General features: G+C 39.5%; 1 protein-coding gene across 2 annotated transcripts in view; it reads left to right on the top strand.

Annotated features, from left to right (window-relative positions):
* Window positions 1-428: 428 nt before the first annotated feature.
* PRR16 (proline rich 16) overlaps window positions 429-20330 on the top strand; it is a 255749-nt gene continuing 235847 nt past the window's right edge. The window contains exon 1 of one of the 2 annotated variants that reach the window (XM_049873598.1): window positions 429-781. In XM_049873598.1, the coding sequence (XP_049729555.1) occupies window positions 623-781 (159 nt within the window). In that variant the 5' untranslated portion in view covers window positions 429-622. The remainder of the gene's footprint in view (window positions 782-20330) is intronic. The other variant, XM_049873599.1, reaches the window with a different exon arrangement.

Here is a 20330-nt window from a genome sequence, read left to right as displayed (position 1 = left end):
TTACTGACCCTAAATCCAACTCCTGATCCTATTTTTGTTTCTTCCTAAATCCATCAGAAAGAGTGGTAGGTATCCAGGTCTCAGCTAGCTGGTGAGGCAGAAGAAATTCTGGCTAGATGTAGGAAGACTTAGAGCAAGCTGTGATGACAGGGGGACATCAGGACCAGGACGAGAGGGCGGGCAGGACACAAACTTATCTCCCTGCTTCTTGACGCCAAGGTGGCCTGGGGAGAGATCCAGGAGGTGTGCGCCGCCGCGGCTGCAGCGGACAGCCCTTCACGCGGCGGCCAGGCGCCCCTTTCCGCGGGCTCATGGATGAGCAAGCGCGTGTGTGCGCGAGAGCGGCGGGCGGCGGCGGCGGCGGCGGCGGCGGGAGGAGGCGCAGGCGCGCTGCTCTCCGGTCTGCAGCCCCGCGCCGAGCGCCGCGTCTCGGGGAGTTGATGGCAGCACCACAGTGCGGCCGCCGGGCCGAGCGCGGAGCGCAGGCACCCGCCGCTGCCCAGGGATCGCCCAAGATGTGGGGGTACTGGGACGGCAGCGGCAGCAGCAGCGCCAGGGACGGGGGCGTGCAGGAGCCTTCGCTCGCCTGCCTGTCCTGACCTGCCTCTCTTGCCCCCAAAGAATGTCAGCCAAGTCCAAGGGGAACCCCTCCTCGTCCTCTCCAGCCGAGGGGCCGCCCGCAGCCTCCAAAACCAAGGTGAAGGAACAGATCAAGATCATCGTGGAGGATCTGGAATTAGTCCTGGGCGACCTGAAGGACGTGGCCAAGGAACTTAAGGAGGTGAGAGGCGCTGGGGTGGGGAGGGAGTTCGGCGCCCATCGTCCCCTCGCGGTTCCCGGGTCCCATTTTCGCTGGGGACCTCCAGATTTCTAAACTCCTGGGAAACTATGGAAAGACGACTGCACACGGACTTTCTTTGCCCTGGCGACTCCTGAGAAGAGTTGTTGCACTTTCTTTTTTTAATCTGGAAGAAATCAACTAGTGTTTTAATCGATTGACCTGGGCGTAGTGGGAGGGGTGAAGGCGCGCACGTCTGTGTGTAGTGTGTGTGTGTGTGTGTGTGTGTGTGTGTGTGTGTGTGTGTGTGTGTGTGTTGGGTAACTGGGGGTGTGTCTGAAAAGGAAGAAATGAGCAGCCCGGCTGGAGCTTGCACGATGCTCCTCTCCTGCCTTCTGCTCCCCCTGAGCCCTTTGGCAAGTCCGCTCTTTGCCTGGCAGTCTCCCCAACCTGGGGCTGAAGGGGGGCCGGGTTCCGGGCCCCGAGCCAGGCCGAGGAGGGCAGCCTGGGGAGCTCAGCTCCGGCTTCCCTCCCAACTCCGGAGCCTCGCAGGAAGGAAGGCGACACAGCCTGCTGACAGGAGAGCCCAGCCCTCGGGATGTGGCGCTGGTCTGGGACTTTCTCACTTTAGCAGTTCCTGAAGCATCCCTTACCCCCTCCCCACGAGGCTCCAAGCAACTCCGAGTCTTCTCGCCACCCCACCTCCTTCCTTCCTTCCATCCTGTCTCCACTTGGCATTGAACCTGGGAAGAGGGGCACGCCAGCGCGGGTGTGTGCGTGTGTGTGTCGTGCGCGCTCCCTGGGTCTTGCCACTTGAGTCCTGTCTCTTTGGAACTGGGATAGTTTCCCAGCCCCCAGTAATCCCGTGTTTCCCGGTGATTCGGATGGAAAGAAGAGCCAGTGGCCGGGCTGAGGCAGTTTAACTCGGGCGGCGGTTCCGGGAGAAGGCAGAGGGGCCCGGCTGGATGGGGTGGGGTTCCCCGCGAGACCGGCTGGCAGCTGGTGGCGCCGCGGAGCTGGTGGCCGAGCCCGGCGCGCGATGTTCCGCTACCGAACCGGTGCCAGGTGTGGTTCTCGGTGAGAAGTCTTGTACCCCCAGATGGACGAGAACTAAGATTGTAATTTCAAAGGTGGTGGTGGCCACAGGTGAAGGGAAGGGATGGAACATAGTCAAGATTCAAAATTGTAATACTGTTTCTAAGGCCAATGGAGAGGAGATTGAGGGTTATTTGGATGTCTGGCCTCTAGAGATTAACATTCTCTTCCAATTTCCAGTGCAGCTATGAGTAAAGAGTACCCCAATCCCTCATTACCTCTGTGAACTGAACTCAGCATTTGTTACTTAAATGCAAGTCTGTTAAAATGCCCTATTCGTCTGCAAGGTTCGGTCTGCTGGTGGCAAATGTCATTCCTTTAGGTTGCTCCGCAGACAGAATGTAATTACTACTGAGGTCCTGAGAGTGCTGGTTCATAGAGATGCGGGGAAAAAACTTGTCTGTATTTGCAGGGTTTCTCTAGGATCACTGCTACACAACTGGTTGACAGTTGGAAGGGTTAGGCTTTGAAATTCAAGTCTAAAGATGCAGTTCCTCTTTGTTATTCTTTTACTTGACATCTTTGAGAAGCTGTTTTCATCTGAAACATTATGGACTATTAAAAAAAAACATATTTGAGCATGTCCTTTTGGTAGGATTGTGCCATATAGTTGTTGGGTTTCTAAGGTGGTGGGGAATGTGGAAAACCTGCAGCAGAGTCATATGTTTACCGACTTCAGAGGTTGAGATTAAGAGAAATGTCCTCAATAAGCTTCTTCCTCTTTGGACACATACTTCCTTATGTTATGATGTGTAATTCGACTCCTTATTTTGGATAGAATAAATGATGAGAAACTGCACATGCCATTTGTTCTGCTTTGCATCATCATACTGTAGACATCTAGAGATCAGGTCCCTCTGTAGTGAAACTTTTAACCCCCCTGCTGCTCTTGGTTGGAATCACAAAGATGTAAATCTGGGAGTCAGTGGCTCTCCCTCTCACCCTTTCACTCTTTCTATCCATGTCTCATTTACTAGAGGATTTTTTATGGGGGAAAAAAAAGTCAAGTATCTTGTAAAAGGAATAGAAAAGCATAGATAACAGGCAACCAAGGAGATGAAAAGATCTGCCTTCTAGTAAACGGGATCTAGAGAGAAAATTTTGACTTGATGCTTTGGAACCTTTGATTGGCTACCAATGCTTGTTTAGGTAGTAATCTCAGTGTAAGCCTGAAATTTATGAATGATAAATGATGTAATGAGAAGGTTAATTAACTTTTGTGTGGGTATCATCATACTGAGTTTGCGCCTGGAATTGAATATACTATGAATCTCAAAACGTTGGCCATTTCTATAATCTGAACTAGAGTTATTTTGAGAACAAAATATTTGTAGCACATGTTTAACCTATGACATCTTGAAGTTGTCCAGCATTTGTCTTTTTTAAGATAATACTACATATGTGACTGAGCATGTCTTTGATGTAGCTTTGAATGAGGGAGTAACTGAATACTTTATAAATTACAAAGCTTGATGATCTATACACCTATGACTTGTGAATATAAATGTTGCTATTTAATTCATTAGTTGTCACATTCATATCCTGACAGTTTATAATTGTACATATTAAATATTAAATATAAACTGTTATATTTAGAACTCTAATTTCTTTATTGGCAATGACATGCTTTTAGGCCATAATATATTTCTATATAAATTAGCTGAGAGCTGTTACTAACTCAAAACAGAAATTAAAAAGAAAAAAGTGATTATGGCAAGATCACTATGTCAGTTACCATATGGTATTTGTTTTTCTTTTCTGCTTTTTCATTCTAAAGAAAATGAAGTACTATTTTTTGAATATTCTGTTCTTTATCTTGGATAAACAATGTGCCAAGAATATTGGACTTTCATTTGGGGTTATTTTGAAATTGTTTTTCTTTGTAGAAGCTTTCTGGATTTTAGTCATCTGGAAATTCAGGTAGATTCAAACATAACAGCTGGTATCCTTTTAATAATTACTAACAAAACCCTAGTCTGTCCAGCAAGAAAAGGTGACATTATGAGTATCTTTTTCTGATTGGTTATTTAGGGTTAAGCATTAGTTTAAATTTGGAAAGCATCTGCTTTAGCACTCTCTCCACTGAGAATGAAAGGATTAGAGAAGGTCGAAGGTCTAGATATTGGAAGAGGAGGAACAGGATTCCTAGAAAATTGAAGGGCAGTTTTATTCTGCCTTCAGAATTTAATAGAAGCTCAACTAACTTCACTTTTCAGAATAATATGGGCCTCATCATTCTTTATACTGTAGTAGAAAAGCCTTGCATATAATTCAGCATGTTTGTTCAGCACCAACTTTGTGCCAAGTACTATACCATCTTTTTATTGTTACCAAGAAGAGTAAGTTGTAGTTTCTGGTCTCGGTGAGCTCAAAAGCTTGGTTTGGGAGGCATTTATCCTGTCTTTCAATACCAGTGGTATAAATAAAAAGGCATTACTGCTTTTAATGTCACTCTCACTGAGATCTAAATCCGTGTGGTAAGAGAAAACAGAATTGAGAATAAGAATGAGCATATATTAATTTATATAAACCATTATTTACTATACTTAGTGGTATGGTAAGCCTTTGGTGAGGAGAGCAGAAGTTTAAAAAGGTGGTAAGATATGAATTTTATGAAACTTAAAATTTATTCAGATAGTCATGATTAACACAAATGGATCAATGTCACATATGATAGACCATATGTCAGTATAACTAAATCTATATACCTCTATATCCATATAACTAAGTATGGCAGATTTCCATGAAGGCTAAGTCCTTTAGGGGAATGGAGAGTCACAAGGAGGACTTTTGAATCTCCCTTTGAAATGTGAATAAGATTTGAAGAGGCAGAGGGGGAGAAAGAATTAATAGGAAATAGCATCGTAACATAAGATTATCCTATCTTACTTTTTTCTACACATCCAGAAAGGGGGAGGGAGGGGGAAGTCGTGATAAAACTCCAGAGTTTTAGGGATAAAATTAACCATGCCTGGTATAGAAGGTTTGGGGTGATCCATTTTTACCAAGAAATGTAGAAAAAGGAGATGTTGCTTTTTAAAAATAGTTCTCGAATAATCTGACTTTTTTTTTTTTTTTAAATGAAGAATTCTCTGGTAAACTGTCTTGTTTCAAATGTTGGTGACAATATGAGATCACAGCTCTTGTTGGTTAGAGAGAGATTGAAATCTGTAATAAACAGCCTTTTATTTGGAAACAAAATTTATTGCTGCTTTTTTTTTTTTTTTTAGCTGGATTCTCTTTCAGTTAGATGGATGAGAACCTTGACCTTTTTTTCATAATGTTTCATTTTATGAATTTAAGTAACAAGAAGACTATATGGGTTAACCAACTTCAATGGATGCTTTTAATATTTTTATTTTATTTTTTACTGATGAGTGATATTCTGCTGTATTCCACATTTATTTCTCCATTTTCCTGATGATTAACATTTGGGCTGTTTTCAGTTTTCTGATATTACACACAATCCTGCATTTGTGAACAGAAACTCTTAAGCATGGGATTACGAGTTTCTTCAAGGCCATCCCAGGAGTGGAATTGCTGAAATTCATAGGTCAAGAGTATGTGCAACTTCAAGTTTACTGATAAAACCAAATGCATTGCTGTCAAGTCAGTTCTGACTCATGACAACTACATGTGGGCAGAGTAGAACTGCTTTGTAGGGTTTTCAAGGCTGTGATCTTTCAGAAGCAGATTGCTGGACCTTTCTTGCTTAAATGAGGTTGAGTAGACATAACTCTCACGAGTAGCCCTGGTGGCACAGTGGCTCAGAGCTCAGCTGCTAACCAAAATGTCAGCAATTTGAATCCACCAGCCTCTGCTTAGAAGCCCTGTGGGGCAGTTCTGCTCTGCCCTGTGGGGTTGCTATGAGTCAGAATCGACTCCACAGCAATGAGTTTGGTTTGGTTTTGGTTAACTTTCATGAAGGAACCAGTTAATGAGTTGTCAGTGCCCTCAATCACTGAATGGCTGGTGTCCATGGCGGGAAAGCACGTCCTCATTGTATTAGTTTTCTAGGACTGCTGTAACAAAATTTCTCAAAGTGAATATCTTAAAACAACAGAAATTTATTCTCTTACAGTTCTGGAGACTGGAAGAAGGAGGTCCGGATGTAGGCAAGAACTTGCTGTTTCCAAGTCTCTAGGAGAAGATCCTCCTTTTCTAGCTTCTGGTAGCCACCGGTGTTCCTTGGCTCACGGAACTATAACTCCAATTTCTGCCTCTGTTTTCACATGGCCATCTTCCCTCTCTTTCTCATCTTCTCTTCTTAATAAGGACACCAGTCATATTGATTAAGGCCTACCCTAGTCCAGTATGACTTCATGTTAACTAATTACACCTTCAAAGGCCCTATTTCCAATAAGGTCACATTCACAGCTACTGGGAGTTAGGACTTAAGCATGCCTTTTATGGGACAGAAATCAACCATAAGAGTCATATACTTGATATCTATTGCTGTCAAGTAGATTCCGACTCATAGTGATGCTGTGTGAGAGAGTAGAACTGCCCCATAGGGTTTCCAAGGCTGCAGTCTTTACGGAAGTAGACTGCCACATGTTTCGCCCACTGAGTGGCTGGTGGGTTTGAACCACAGACCTATAGGTTAGCAGACTTTTCGGTTAGCAGCTGAGTGCTTAATGGCTGCACCCACCAGGTCTCCAAAATAAATTAAACTTTAATATGCTGAGTTTTAAAAGCAACAGAATATGATCCTACTTGGGGATGATGAAAATACAAAAGCAAATTTTTTTTTTTTTTTAAGTATTTTCCTCTTTTTAAATGACTTATCCGTTTGAATTTCTGTAGTTTATTGCTCTGGGAAATCCTGCTGAATATTTTTTGGTGAATGAGTCCATACATATAAAACTCCTTAACTAGAACAAATTATAGAGAATCATCTCTGGAATATTTCCAGAGTTTTAAAGTGGTGAATGAATGGAATTTAACGGTTTATTCGTTTGTTGCAATAGCTATACTTTTACCACTCAATACAATAAGCTCACTTCCACAAATTGAGGTACTTTTAACAAATGCTAAAATACTTTTTAATTTTTCTTTTTTTTTTTAAAGCATGATGCCTTAATATGTTATTGAAAGAGAAGAATGATTCTGAGAAAATAGAGATAGCCAATAACTATCTTTCACTATTCCTCTATTTTGAACCCAGTAAACTCTTCTAGACTCAGAGAATTAGCTGATAAGAAATTCAAGCAGTCTTAAAGTAATAGACAGTGTGCTTCAGGCAACAGTGAAGTAATAGATAATAAAACCAATGTAGAGGGTTTCATTGTTACCTGGATTATGTTTTTTCCACCCTTGCTGCTCTGAGGATCATAGGTACTTAAATCAAAATATAGGGAAAGATAGAGAAATGCAAGCTTGAATATAACACATTTCCCAAACAAATTAAACTACAGAAACTTCTATAGAGCTAGTTCATGAAAAATTTCATAGGCAGTTTTTAAGAATCAGGGAGCAATATTCAAGTTGATTAGATCGAACAGACCGCTGATTCATTTCTGACTGAAATGTGCATAACAGACATCGCTGCAAATGCAAGGTTAATGAACAACAGAGGGTACTGTATTTTAAAAGAACAAGTTTCCTTTTTCTGATTTCAGAAGTAATACAGTGTATGAATATTATAGAAAGATTGGAAAAATCTAAAATAAGTATAAAGAAGAAAATGAAAACAGTTCTTAATACCACACAAGTAGGTAAATGTTTTGCTTTATTTCCTCCTTTCTGTCTTTCCCTGTGCACATTTTACCATAGATGAAATTCATATAAAATTATGAAATCATATGCAATTTTGTTTTCTGCTTTCTTGAATAATATTATATTATAACCAACCCATGGATCTGCTATAAGTTACTTTAATCTTCCCTTAGTATTGGACATTCTATTTATTTCCATGTTTTTTTGCTTACTAAATATCACTGAAAAGAACAGTTTGGCAATCATAAATAGTAGCTTACACAGACATGTCTGACTCTGCCGATGCACTTCTGAATGTTAAATTTTCTAAGCTTTAAAACAGACATATGAAGATAGTATTATTGTTATCCGATTTTACAAATAAGGAAACAGAGGCTGGAGAGGTTATGTCACCTGCTCGATTCGTAAGTGGGGACGTGGGGCATTAGTACCAGGCATTTAACCACAGAGCTCTATTGCTTTTCCAAAAACTTTTTTTTCTTTTTTTACGTTTTCCTATAAGTCAAAGGATGTGAAAGTTTTAAAGTTCATGATCTATTTGCCATATTGTTTTCCAGATAGTTTTTACAAAATTTTACTCTCTTTAATTTCAAGTGAATTTAAAGCTTCCTGTGTAGTTTATTATAGCTACGTGGTAATAGTCATCTTTTTTTTTAATGGGTTGCACTTAACTTCAGGCAGCAGATATGAGGCAAAATTAAATAAGTAAATTAAACCTTGCAAATTGCATCTCACGAGTAAATAAATTCTGTTATGAATTACATTTGGAGCTCTGGTGGCACAGTGGTTAAGAGTTATGGCTGCCAACCATCAACCAGCCATTCCTCGGAAACCCTATGGGACCATCCTATCTGTCCTACAGTGTCGCTATGAGTTGTAATTGCCTTAATGGCAATGGTTTTATGAAGTATGTTTAACCTATTTAGTCTTCAACAAAGGTGTTAATAAAAATGTTATGTAGCTGTTTGTATTATGACTTAGAACATAAGGAACAACTAATATGGATGCTTGCTGATATCTAGGATTGAATGCAGTTATTTCAAACGGATAACAATAATTTGGAGTACTTTTATTATCTTTCGTTGTTATACAGTTACCTTACACAGGAGGCACTATCCTTAAGTTTTCTGAGATGTTTGGAGGTTGGCAGCTGTTTCACTTTTTGTTATGACTGATGAATAGAGGAGCTTGTTGAATTCTTTACCAAGCATAAAATTAGTGAACTGGATAATGGTGTCACACATATTTTATCATTAGATTGTTTATATTAAATTTAGTGCTGTTGGTTGTAAACCACCCCCTCCCCCATATAAAAGGAGTACAAAAAATGGCCTTATTCTAAAATTCTGTTTGTTTCACGTTTTTCTCCCAGTTTAATATGGACAGAAATATTTTTATAATATTGAAAGTTCATTAGGAAGAACCACTCTGAATTAAGATTTCCTATAGGACCTGGGGACCCAATTCAGCAGTATTTCAGCTATAAGCAAGAGCCAAAAAGTACTATTAATTTAAATGAGAAAATAAGAAGACATATCAGATTAGAGGCCAAATCAAAGTAAGCTTACAAGGTGGTCTGTCAGCTCTGGACAGATGCTGCCTTACGTAGAGTTAGCTATTTTTTCTCTAGGCATGGAAGGGAGGACATGGAGCTTCCAAAGGAATTAGCTCCCAGAGCCCATGGTCTGGTAGGAAATATTGACATTGGTAGGACAGAACTTATATTTATGATCTTTATTTTCCCTCCTTCTGCTTTGATGTTTTGATATTTAAGATAAATGTTTACTTGTAGAATAATCAAAGTGAGTCAGATTACATACCCATGCCCATTCAGTCAGTTATTATGGTATTTGACATGCCATAAATAGACTTTAAACTACGGATAACATATGCCACAACTGGGAAAGCAAATTTGATGACTTTTAACAGGTTCTCTTCTCTAGTGCCAGAAAAGCTAACAGATGTGTATTGTCCCTTTCAGAACATCAGTTCTCATCCCAAGTTTCAAATATATGGTTCTGTGACAGACAAATACCTGGTTAAAAAATATTGGCCAAACCAATAGCCTTCTAGCATCTGTGGCTCTTATTATTATTTTTTACCTGTGTCACAGGCCCCTTTGAGAATATGATAAAAGTTGTAGACGTTTCACCTGTAACACAAGCTCATATAAACATAAAGTTTTGTACATGTTGAGGGAATCTTGGGTGGGTGGGATTGACCAGGTGAAGAGACAAAACAAATGATTGCTTCCTTTTTTTTTTTTAACTTAATTTTCAGCTAATTGGTTGAGACCCAATCACTCGTCCTGGCTGTATAGAAAGAAAAAAAAAAAAAAAAAGAAATATCGATGGCTATAATCTAATGGTTTTTTATTCTACTGAGCACTAGTGGCACAGTGGTTCAAGAGCTCTGCTGCTAACCAAAAGGTCGGCAGTTCAAATCCTTCAGTTGCCCCTTGGAAGCCCGATGGGGCAGTTCTGCTCTGTTGTGTAGGGTCACTATGAGTCAGAATCAACTTGACGACAACAAGTTTTTTGGGCGGAGCAAATGGGCAGCTTATCAGTAATTTCCTTCTCTTAGAGGGACTCTGGTAGACATAATCTCAAACAGAAAGTATATGTGTGTGTGACATTCTTCCTAAAATCTGTAGAATGGTCATGTGTCTCAAGCTTAATTGTTTCATTCATTGTTTCTTATGATGTGTGCCAGAATATATCACAACAAAGAAGGACACACTCTTTCCAGAGGTCATTGTAAATTGTGTTTTCTCTTCTTAGAAATGATTCCAGGGCTACATTCGCTTTGCTTTGTTCAGTTATTTTCCTGAGTTCTTCTGTGTGACATTAATTCATGAAATTTACTTAATAAAGATTTATTTAATTATTGATATGAGTAAGACATGGTACTGAAGACTGTGAAGAATGAATAATAAGGATATACCCTTGAGGAACTTCCATCTCTAGTAGAGTCAATATCACCTCTAGTAGGGTGTGATAGGTTACTCTACAGCCATGTAGAATGTGTAAAGGGCTGTACCAGTTACATATAGAATACAAAGATGGAAGAAACATTAATCTTTCTATCTATATTAATTGATTTTTCTCTACTTAATACATTCTAAACTCTGCTTAATAAGATGTGTAGTAATTCCTGTAATGATACAGTGTAGTTTGGGGAAGTGAGAACAAGCCTTTCAAATTCAAACATCTGTTGTTTTCTTATTCCACTGTAGAATATTATTCTTAGGGATATTTTAATATATTCTAAAATTTCAACACATATTACTAATACCAGAAGTTACTTTTATGAAACCAGTCTCTCCCAAGGACAACCTTTGTTGCCAAAGAAATGGGAATACATTTGAAAACAGTCAGCAAATGAGTTACTGTTCTCTTTAAAATTTGTTAAAATAAGACGTTAATGTTTTACATACTTTAAGACGATCAGTATTTTACAGATGTATGATTTGTAGTTTTAATTTAATTTGAATAAGCTATCTGACAAAAATATAACAGATTTGCAAAAGACAACTATTTTCTTTTGATTATAGTGATAACACTATAGCAAATTCATAATTAATTGAAAATACTTCATAATTATAAAGTCCAAACATAAGAGCTAAGTTTATTTGTATTTAATCCTATGTAGAATAAAGTCTGATTATTCCTTTATTGCATAGTTTAATGTTTTTGGAATTATCTCTTTTTTTTAACCATAGGAGAATTTTTAGGCTGAGTTTTACAGTAAGGCAGCATAGTGTAGAAGGTTAAGATCCAAATGCTTTGATTCCAATTCCAGCTCTGCCACTAACTTGTTGTTTTTAGGTGTGGTGGAGTCATTTCTGACTCATAATGACCCTATGTACACAGAAAGAATCACTACCCGTTCTTGCACCATCCTCACAATTGTTGTTATCCTTGAGCCCATTGTTGCAGCCACTGTGTCAATCTATCTCATTGAGGGTCTTCTTTTTCACTGACCCTCCACTTTACCAAGCATGATGTCCTTCTCCAGGGACTGGTGCCTCCTGATAACAGGTCCAGAGTATGTGAGATGAAATCTTGCCATCCTTGCTTCTAAGGAGCATTCTGTTTATACTTCTTCCAAGACATATTTGTTCATTGTTTTGGAAATTCATGGTATATTCAGTATTCTTTGCAAACACCGTAATTCAAAGGTGTCAATTCTTCTTTGGTCTTCTTTATTCATTGTCTAGCTTCCACTTGCATATTAGGTGATTGAAAACACCATGGCTTTGGTCAGGTGCACCTTAGCCTTCAAAGAGACATCTTTGCTTTTTAACACTTTAAAGAGGTCTTTTGCAACAGATTTTTCTAATGCAATGAGTCCTTTGATATCTTGACTGCCGTTTCTATAAGTATTGATTAGGGATCCAAGTAAAATGCCACCAACTAGCTGTGTTATATTGGGCATATTACTTAATCTCTCTCTTCTTTAATTTCCTCCTTGAAATGATGATGATGATAATAAAATTACAATATTATTCCATGTACAAAGTGATCACTGTATGCATATTTTTCATTATTGTTTTTGTTATTTGAATTTTTCTGAGCCTCTTTATTAATTTATTCAACAAATACTTAATTAGCACCTACTGTATGCCAGACAGGAATCATGAGTGATGCAAACAGTTAATGAGCTGAGCTGCTAAACAAAAGGTTAGAGTTTGAGTCCTCCCAAAGGCGCCTCATAGAAAAGGCCTGGTAATCTTTTTTCTAAAAAAAAAAAAAAAAATCAGCTATTGAAAACCTTGTGGTGCATAGTTCTACATGTCACACGTGGGGTTGCCCTGAATAGGAATTGACTTGATGGTAACTGTCTTTTCTGGTTGGGGATGCCAGGCATTATCTTAGTTTTAGGTACTATAGGGGAGAATGAAACACACAATTTCTTCATGGCCCTTACATTCCAGGTGCGCAGGGTGTAGGGAAGACAGATCAGCATGATAAATACCAAAATATATCAATTAGAATGTGACAAGTGCTATGAAATAATAGCTGATTATAAAGGAATGAGCAGTGATGGGAGGAGGAGTGATTTTAAATAGGGTGATGCAGATTAGGCCTTGCTGAGAAGTGGCATAGTGTCATTGGAGGAAAAGGTTGAAGATGAAGGAGTAAGCTGCTGTATAGGTATCTGTTGTTGTTTTGTGCTGTCGAGTTGATGGTGACTTGTAATGACCCTATACAGCAGAGTAGAGCTGCCCCATAGGGTTTCAAATGATGTACTCTTTGCGGGAGCAAATTGCCAAGTCTTTTATCCCAGGGAGTGCTGGTGAGTTCCAACCATCAACTTTTTGATAGCAACTGAGTGCTTAACCATTGTACCATCAGACCTCCTTATTAGTATCAAGGGGAGCACATATCCAGTTGCAAGAATAGACAGTCCAAGGGTCCTATGGTGGGTAAGTATCCTGTATATTTGCAGAAGAGCAAGGAGGCCAGTACAGCAGCAGTGTCTAAACAGGGGGAAGAGTAGTAGTAGATACAGCCAGAGGGGCATGGGGAGATTTTGTCAGAAGGATTTGACTTATACTCAAAGTAAAACGGGGAGCCTTTGGAAGGTTTTGAGCAGAAGAGTGGCTGAACTTGATCTGCTTCCATCCATTTCTCTTTATCTTTAATCTCTAGCTCAAGGCTTCTCAACATCAGGACTATCGACATTTTGGGCTGGGTAATTATTTTTGGGGGGGCTGACCTGTACATTGTTGTGCATCCCTGGATTCTACCCAGATAATAATTGATGATATCTAACTGATGCTGTTAGCAAGGAAAAATGTCAGTGGGACAACCAAAAATGTTTCCAGATATTTCCAAATGTCCCCTTAGGGGCACAGTTGCCCCTGGTAGAGAACTACTGCTTATAGCTCTTCCCTTTTGTTCCGCATTACTTAATGTTGCTTTCTTTACTCTTTTTCGTATGTTTTTATTCAGTGTTTATTCAATAAACATCAGGTTGTTGTTGTTAGTTTCATTGGGTTGGCTACGGTTCATGATGGCCTTATGCATAACAGAAAGAAACATTGCCCAGCCTACGATCTTTGATATGTTTGAGACCATCGTTAAGGTCAGTCCATCTCATTGAGCATTTTTCCTCATTTTCCCTGACACTCTACCAAACATGATGTCCTTCTCGAGAGATTAGTCTTTCCTAATGACATGTTCAAACTAAACAAGATGAAGTCTGGCCATCTTCACTTCTAAGGAACATTTCAGGTTTATTCCTTCTAAGGCTGATTTGTTTGTTCTTCTGTCAGTCCACAGTATATTCAGTGTTCTTTGACAATACCACGATTAAAAGTGTCAATTCTTCTTCTGTCATCTTTTTTCATTGTCCAGCTTTCACATGCAGATGAGATGATTGAAAATATCATGTCTTGGGTCAGGCACACCATAGTCACCGAAGCGAAGTCTTTGTTTTTAGAACTTTAACAAAGCCTTTGGAAGCAGATTTGCCTAATGCAGCATGTCATTTGGTTTCTTGACTGCTGCTTCCATGGGTGTCTGTTGTTTATTCAAGTAGAATGAAATCCTTGACAACTTCAATTTTCTCTCCAGTTATCATAATGTTGCTTATTGGTTTAGTTGTGAAGATTTTCTTTATGTTTAGATTTATTTTATATCTTTTCTAGTCTACTCTCTTATCTTGTTTTAATATATCTTTTTTTGCTTATCTTTACTCATTCTCCATCCCTTGACTAAACCAACTTTTAAAATATACTTTCCTATTTCCATCCACTACTTCTCCATCTTGTTTTCCATTATCACAATGAAATAATACTGAAGTGAAAATTTTCAAGGAATTTGGGTACATACATATATTTTAGGATTTGGGAAAAAGGAGAGAAAGTCAGGAAGGGATGAAGGAATTGGCCAAGGTTGAGCTGTAATTGTTTCCCGAGTGAGTTCAGTGGCAGCTTTGACCATAACGAAGGACTCTTTGTCTCATCCTGTATCTGTATTATGCTTCTCCTGCCTCTTTCATTTATGTAGAGACAGGACAGGTTAAAATGGTGTCACTGATTTGTGGCATGGCACCAGTTATAGATGAAGAAACATGGTGATGGTGATTACGATAATCATCATCATGACTAACATCTGTTGAGTGTTCTCTACGTGCCAGGCACTGTTCTGAGTCAGTGCGTTTAATCCTCACGGTTACCCTTTGAGATTATTAAAATTCTTCTATAGATGAGGAAGCTGAGGCAGAGAGATTTACTAATATAGACAGCCAAGTGATGGACCTAGACTCCTGATATTTCTCTTCTTAAATCATTACCCATTAACAGCTTCTCCGTTTCTAGCAGTAACACAATTTGCTCCCATTTCCCAAACTTTTCATTCAATGTAACATCTATTTCCACTTTCTCCTCTTTTACCTCCTATACTTAATCTTTTTCCTTTTTCTTGTTCTTTGCCTTCTCCTCTTTTTCTCTTCCCTTTTTCTTCTTTTGTTTCCTCCTCAGCTTCTTTGATATGTCTCCTCCTCTTATTCACTCATTAAAAAAAAAAGCCTTTATATTTAGGGGACTGTGCTAGGCAATATAGACACAATAATGGGCAAAACATATGTGGTCCCTGCCCTCTTGGAACTTGCATTCTAGTGGGGAGACACTGTTCAAATAATCACAGAAAAATATTTATTAAGGAGTGTTAAGGGCTATGAAACAAAAGAACATGGTAAAAAAGGACATACAATCATTGATAAGTCTTGTTGGTTTTTGATAAACTGGGGCTTTCAGATTGGCTGCCTTCTCCCTTCCCATTTCCAACTCTCTAGTCCCTCTTACCGTCATAAATGATGTTTTGATAGCCCTAGAGCTAACCTCTCTGCCTCTTATTTTTCTTCTTCCCCCCTCTGCCAGTTTGTTCTGTAAACCCTGCCAGATTAATCTTCTTAATGCACTGCTTTCTTCAGGCCACTCCTCTGCTTAAAAGGTCACATAGTATCCTTCTGTTACTTAAAATGTCATGACCAAACCCAGCCTTCCGGGGTTCCATATTTCATATCTATTCTTATTTATGTCTTCTCTTTAATATGACACCATCACAATTTTTACCCAACTTGAAATTCTGTACCCTTCATATATATATATATATATAGTTACTGTAGCACTACCTTGTAATTGTACATGCTACTTAACAATTGTTCCATTTTTGCCTTTCTTAAATCTAATTACCATTCTCTGTTGGCTACTAGGAGCCCTGGTGGCCAATGGTTAAGCACTCGGCTACTAACCGGAAGGTCTGCAGTTGGAATCACCAGCTGCCCCGCAGGAGAAAGATGTGGCGGTCTGTGTCCATAAAGATTACAGCCTTAGAAACCTTATGGGGCAGTTGTATTCCATCCTATAGGGTCGCTGTCTTAGTTATTTAGTACAGCTATAACAGAAAGTAGATGGCTTTAACAAACAGAAATATATTCTTTCACAGTTTAAGAGGCTAGAAATCCGAATTCAGGGCGTCAGCTGCAGGGGAAGGCTTTCTCTCTTTGATGGCTTTGGGGGAAGGTCCTTGTCATCAATCTTCACCTGGTCTAGGACTGTCTCAACTCAGGGACCCTGGGTCCAAATGACACGCTCCACTCCTGGCTCTTCCTGCTTGGGGGTAAGGGAGATTTATATCAAGGAAATGGCTCACGCAATTGTAGAAGTGGGAAGTCTCAAGTTTGTGGGTCAGGTTGGAGGCTTCTCCTAACTCACACAGCTGCAGAGGCTGGCAGACTCAAGATTGGTAGGTCAGACAGCAGGCTTCTGGTTCCCAGTCTGCTGAGGAATCCCAAGATCAGCAGGTAAGCTGCTAGCTTAAGTTCCAAGAGCTAGAGGTCAGATAAACAGAAGCCAGATGCAGGATCCAGACTGAGCAAATGCCCATGAGCCTTGCCAGAAAGTGACATATATTGGATGCAGGCCACACCCCCAAGGACACTGCCTTTCAACGGATTGGCTGCTCATAGCAGATCTCATCCTGGAGGTGATCATATTGTATCAGATCTCATTGTAGAGGTAAGTACATCATAACATAGCTGCCTAATTACATCATAGATGCCAAACCACTGAGAATCACGGCCCAGCCAAGTTGACACAACCTTAACCATCACAGTTGCTCTGAGCCGGAATCAACTCAATGACAACAGGTTTGTTTTTTTATGGTTTGGTTGATACTAACTGTGTAATCTTCAGTGCTACATTTTTAAAGTCTCACTCTCATTATCTGATGAGAAACTTGAACTTGAGCATTCAATCCCAAGTAATACTAAGGCTTTTAAGGGCTAAAGATTAGTGATTCTATTTGTGCATGAGAGCGCATTCCTTCTCATATACTGAAGAAAATCACTTTTGACAATTCTCTCCTATCTCTCTTCTTTTTCACTCTCTCCTAGATGATTTCCATTAGCACACAATCTAAACCAAAATAATAGTAATGATAACAATAATAAAAACCTCTTAAGCCCATTTTCTTGGAAAATTACTGTCCCATTTCTTAGCTTCCCTTCACAAACAAACAAATAAGCAAACAAACAAAAAACTTAAAAACTGTCTATACTTGCTATCACCTATGTCCTCCCATTCTTTCCTGAACTCATTTCAGTCAGACCTATACTCTCACCACTACACTAAAACTGCCTTTGTTGAGGTTGTTAATGACCTCCATGTTATTCAATTCAACAGTCAATTTTCAGCCCTAATCTTACTTAACCTATCAGCAGCATTTGAAAATCTGTTTAATAATCTTTCTTCACTTGGCTTCAAAGATACCATACTTCCCCACCAAAATGATTTTTCTCTGTTACCTTCACTGGTTCCTACTCTGGGATGCTTTAACTGAGATCTTGGTCTCCTTTTTTTCTTCTTTTTTATTTATATTCACTCTCATGTTGTTTTTATTAAATTTTGTGGTTAAATGAAATTTGAAGGCCCACAACTCCCAAATTTATATCTCCAACCCTAACCTCTCATCTGAACTTGTATAGCAAACAGTTATATTTCCATATCTGTACTTGGATGTCGAAGAGTCATCTTCATCTCACTTTGGCCAAAACTGAACCCTGATGTCCTCCCAGCCCCAAAACTGAATTCACCGCAGCATTTCCTATGTCAGTTGAGGACATCTCCGTGCTTCCAGGCCTTGGAGTTATTATCAACTCCTCTTTCTCTCCACACTATATCCAATCCATCAGAAAGCCTTGTTGGCTCTACTTTCAAAGTGTTTCCAGACTGACAAGTTTTCATCTTCTCCACTGCTACCACACTGGCCCAGACCAACATGCTCTCTGATCTGGATTTTTATAATAGACTCCTAAGTGGTCACCTTCTCCCTTGCTCCCTTAAGTCTTTTCTCACTCAGCAGTTAAAGTTAGATCTTCTGAAATCCCTTTTAGCACCTCCCCATTTCGACACCTAAAGTCGGAGTCCTTTTTTTTTAATTTTTGTGAAAGTTTACAAATCAAGTCAGTCTCTCATACAAAAATTTATACAGACCTTGCTATACAATTCTAATTGCTCTCCCCCTAATAAGACAGCAGTCTCCTTCCCTCCACTCTATTTTTGTGTCCATTCGGCCAGCTTTTGACACCCCCTGCCCTCCCATCTCCCCTCCAGACAGGCGATGCTAACATAGTCTCATGTGTCTACTTGATCCAAGAAGTTCACTCTTCACCAGCATCATTTTCTATCCCATTGTCCAGTCCAATCCCTGTCTGAAGAGTTGGCTTTGAGAATGGTTCCTGTCTTGGGTTAACAGAAGGTCTGGGGACCATGACCACAAGTTCCCTTCAAGTCTCAGTCAGACCATTAAGTCTGGTCTTTTTACGAGAATTTGAGGTCTGCATCCCATTGCTCTGCTGTTCCTTTAGTTCTTTGTTGTGTTCCCTGTCAGAGTAGTTATCTTTGTAGCCGGGTACCATCTAGTTTTTCTGGTTTCAGGCTGATGTAGTCTCTGGTTTATGTGGCCATTTCTGTCTCTTGGGCTCATAATTACCTTGTGTCTTTGGTGTTCTTCATTCTCCTTTGATCCAGGTGGTTTGAGACCAACTGATGCATCTTAGATGGCTGCTTGCTAGCATTTAAGACCTCAGATGCCACTTTCCAAAGTGGGATGCAGAATGCTATCTTAATAGATTTTATTATGTCAGTTGATTTACATGCCCTCTGAAACCATGGTCCCCAAACCCCCGCCTGTGCTATGCTGTCATTCAAAGTGTTCAGTTTATTTAGGAAACTTCTTTGCTTTTGGTTTAGTCCAGTTGTGCTGACCTCTCCTGTATTGTGTGTTGTCTTTCCCTTCACCTAAAATAGTTCTTATCTACTATCTAATTAGTGAAAACCCCTCTCCCTCCTTCCCCCATCTCATAACCATCAAATAATACTTTCTTCTCGGTTTAAACTATTTCTCGAGTTCTTATAATAGTGTTCTCATACAATATTTATCCTTTTGCAACTGACTAATTTCACTCAGCAAAATGCCTTCCAGATTCCTCCATGTTATGAAATGATTCATGGATTCATCATTGTTCTTCATCGATGCGTAATATTCCATTGTATGAATATACCATAATTTATTTATCCATTCATCCGTTGATGGGCACCTTGGTTGCTTCCATCTTTCTGTTATTTTAAACAGTGCTTCAGTGAACATGGGTGTGCATATATCTGTTTGTGTAAACACTCTTATTTCTCTAGGATATATTCCAAGTAGTGGGATTGCTGGATCATATGGTAGTTCTATTTCTAGCTTTTTAAGGAAGCGCCAAATTGATTTCCAAAGTGGTTGTATCATATTACATTCCCACCAGCAGTGTAGAAGTGTTCCAGTCTCTCCACCATCTCTCCAATATTTATAATTTTGTGATTTTTGGATTGATGCCAGCCTTGTTGGAGTGAGATGGAATCTTCTTGTAGTTTTGATTTGCATTTCTCTAATGGCTAATGATTGTGAGCATTTCCTCACATATCTGCTCATCCCCTGAATGTCTTCTTTAATGAAGTGTCTGTTCATATCTTTTGCCCATTTTTTAATGGGTTATTTGTCTTTTTGTAGTTGAGTTTTTGCAGTATCATGTAGATTTTAGAGATCAGACCCTGATCAGAAATGTCATAGCTAAAAACGTTTCCCCAGGCTGCTGCAGGTAATCTTTTTACTGTTTTGGTGAAGTCTTTGGATGAGCATAAGTGTTTGATTTTTAGGAGCTCCCAGTTATCTAGTTTCTCTTCTGTATTGTTAGTAATGTTTTGTATACTGTTTCTGCCATGTATTAGGGCTACTAGCATTGTACGTATTTTTTCTTCCATGATCTTTATCGTTTTAGATTTTATATTTAGGTCTTTGATCTATTTTGAGTTCATTTTTGCGCATGGTGTGAGGTATGGGTCTTGTTTCATCTTTTTCCAGATGGATATCCAGTTATGCCAGCACCATGTGTTAAAAAGACTGTCTTTTCCCCATTTAACTGACTTTGGGCCTTTGTTAAGTATCAGCTGCTCATATATAGATGGATTTATGTCTGGATTCTCAATTCTGTTCTACAGGTCTATGTATCTGGTGTTGTACCAGTACCAGGCTGTTTTGACTACTGTGGCGGTATAATAGGTTCTAAAATCAGGTAGAGTGAGGCCTCTCACTTTGTTCTTCTTTTTCAGTAATGCTTTACTTTTCCGGGGCCTGTTGCCCTTCCATATGAAGTCGATGATTTGTTTCTCCATCTCATTAAAAAATGT

The sequence above is a fragment of the Elephas maximus genome, chromosome 2 (genome assembly GCF_024166365.1).
Source record: "Elephas maximus indicus isolate mEleMax1 chromosome 2, mEleMax1 primary haplotype, whole genome shotgun sequence".
Lineage (NCBI taxonomy): Eukaryota > Metazoa > Chordata > Mammalia > Proboscidea > Elephantidae > Elephas > Elephas maximus.
The sequence above is the reverse complement of the archived record's forward strand: the minus strand, read 5'-3'. Positions and strand labels throughout refer to the sequence as shown.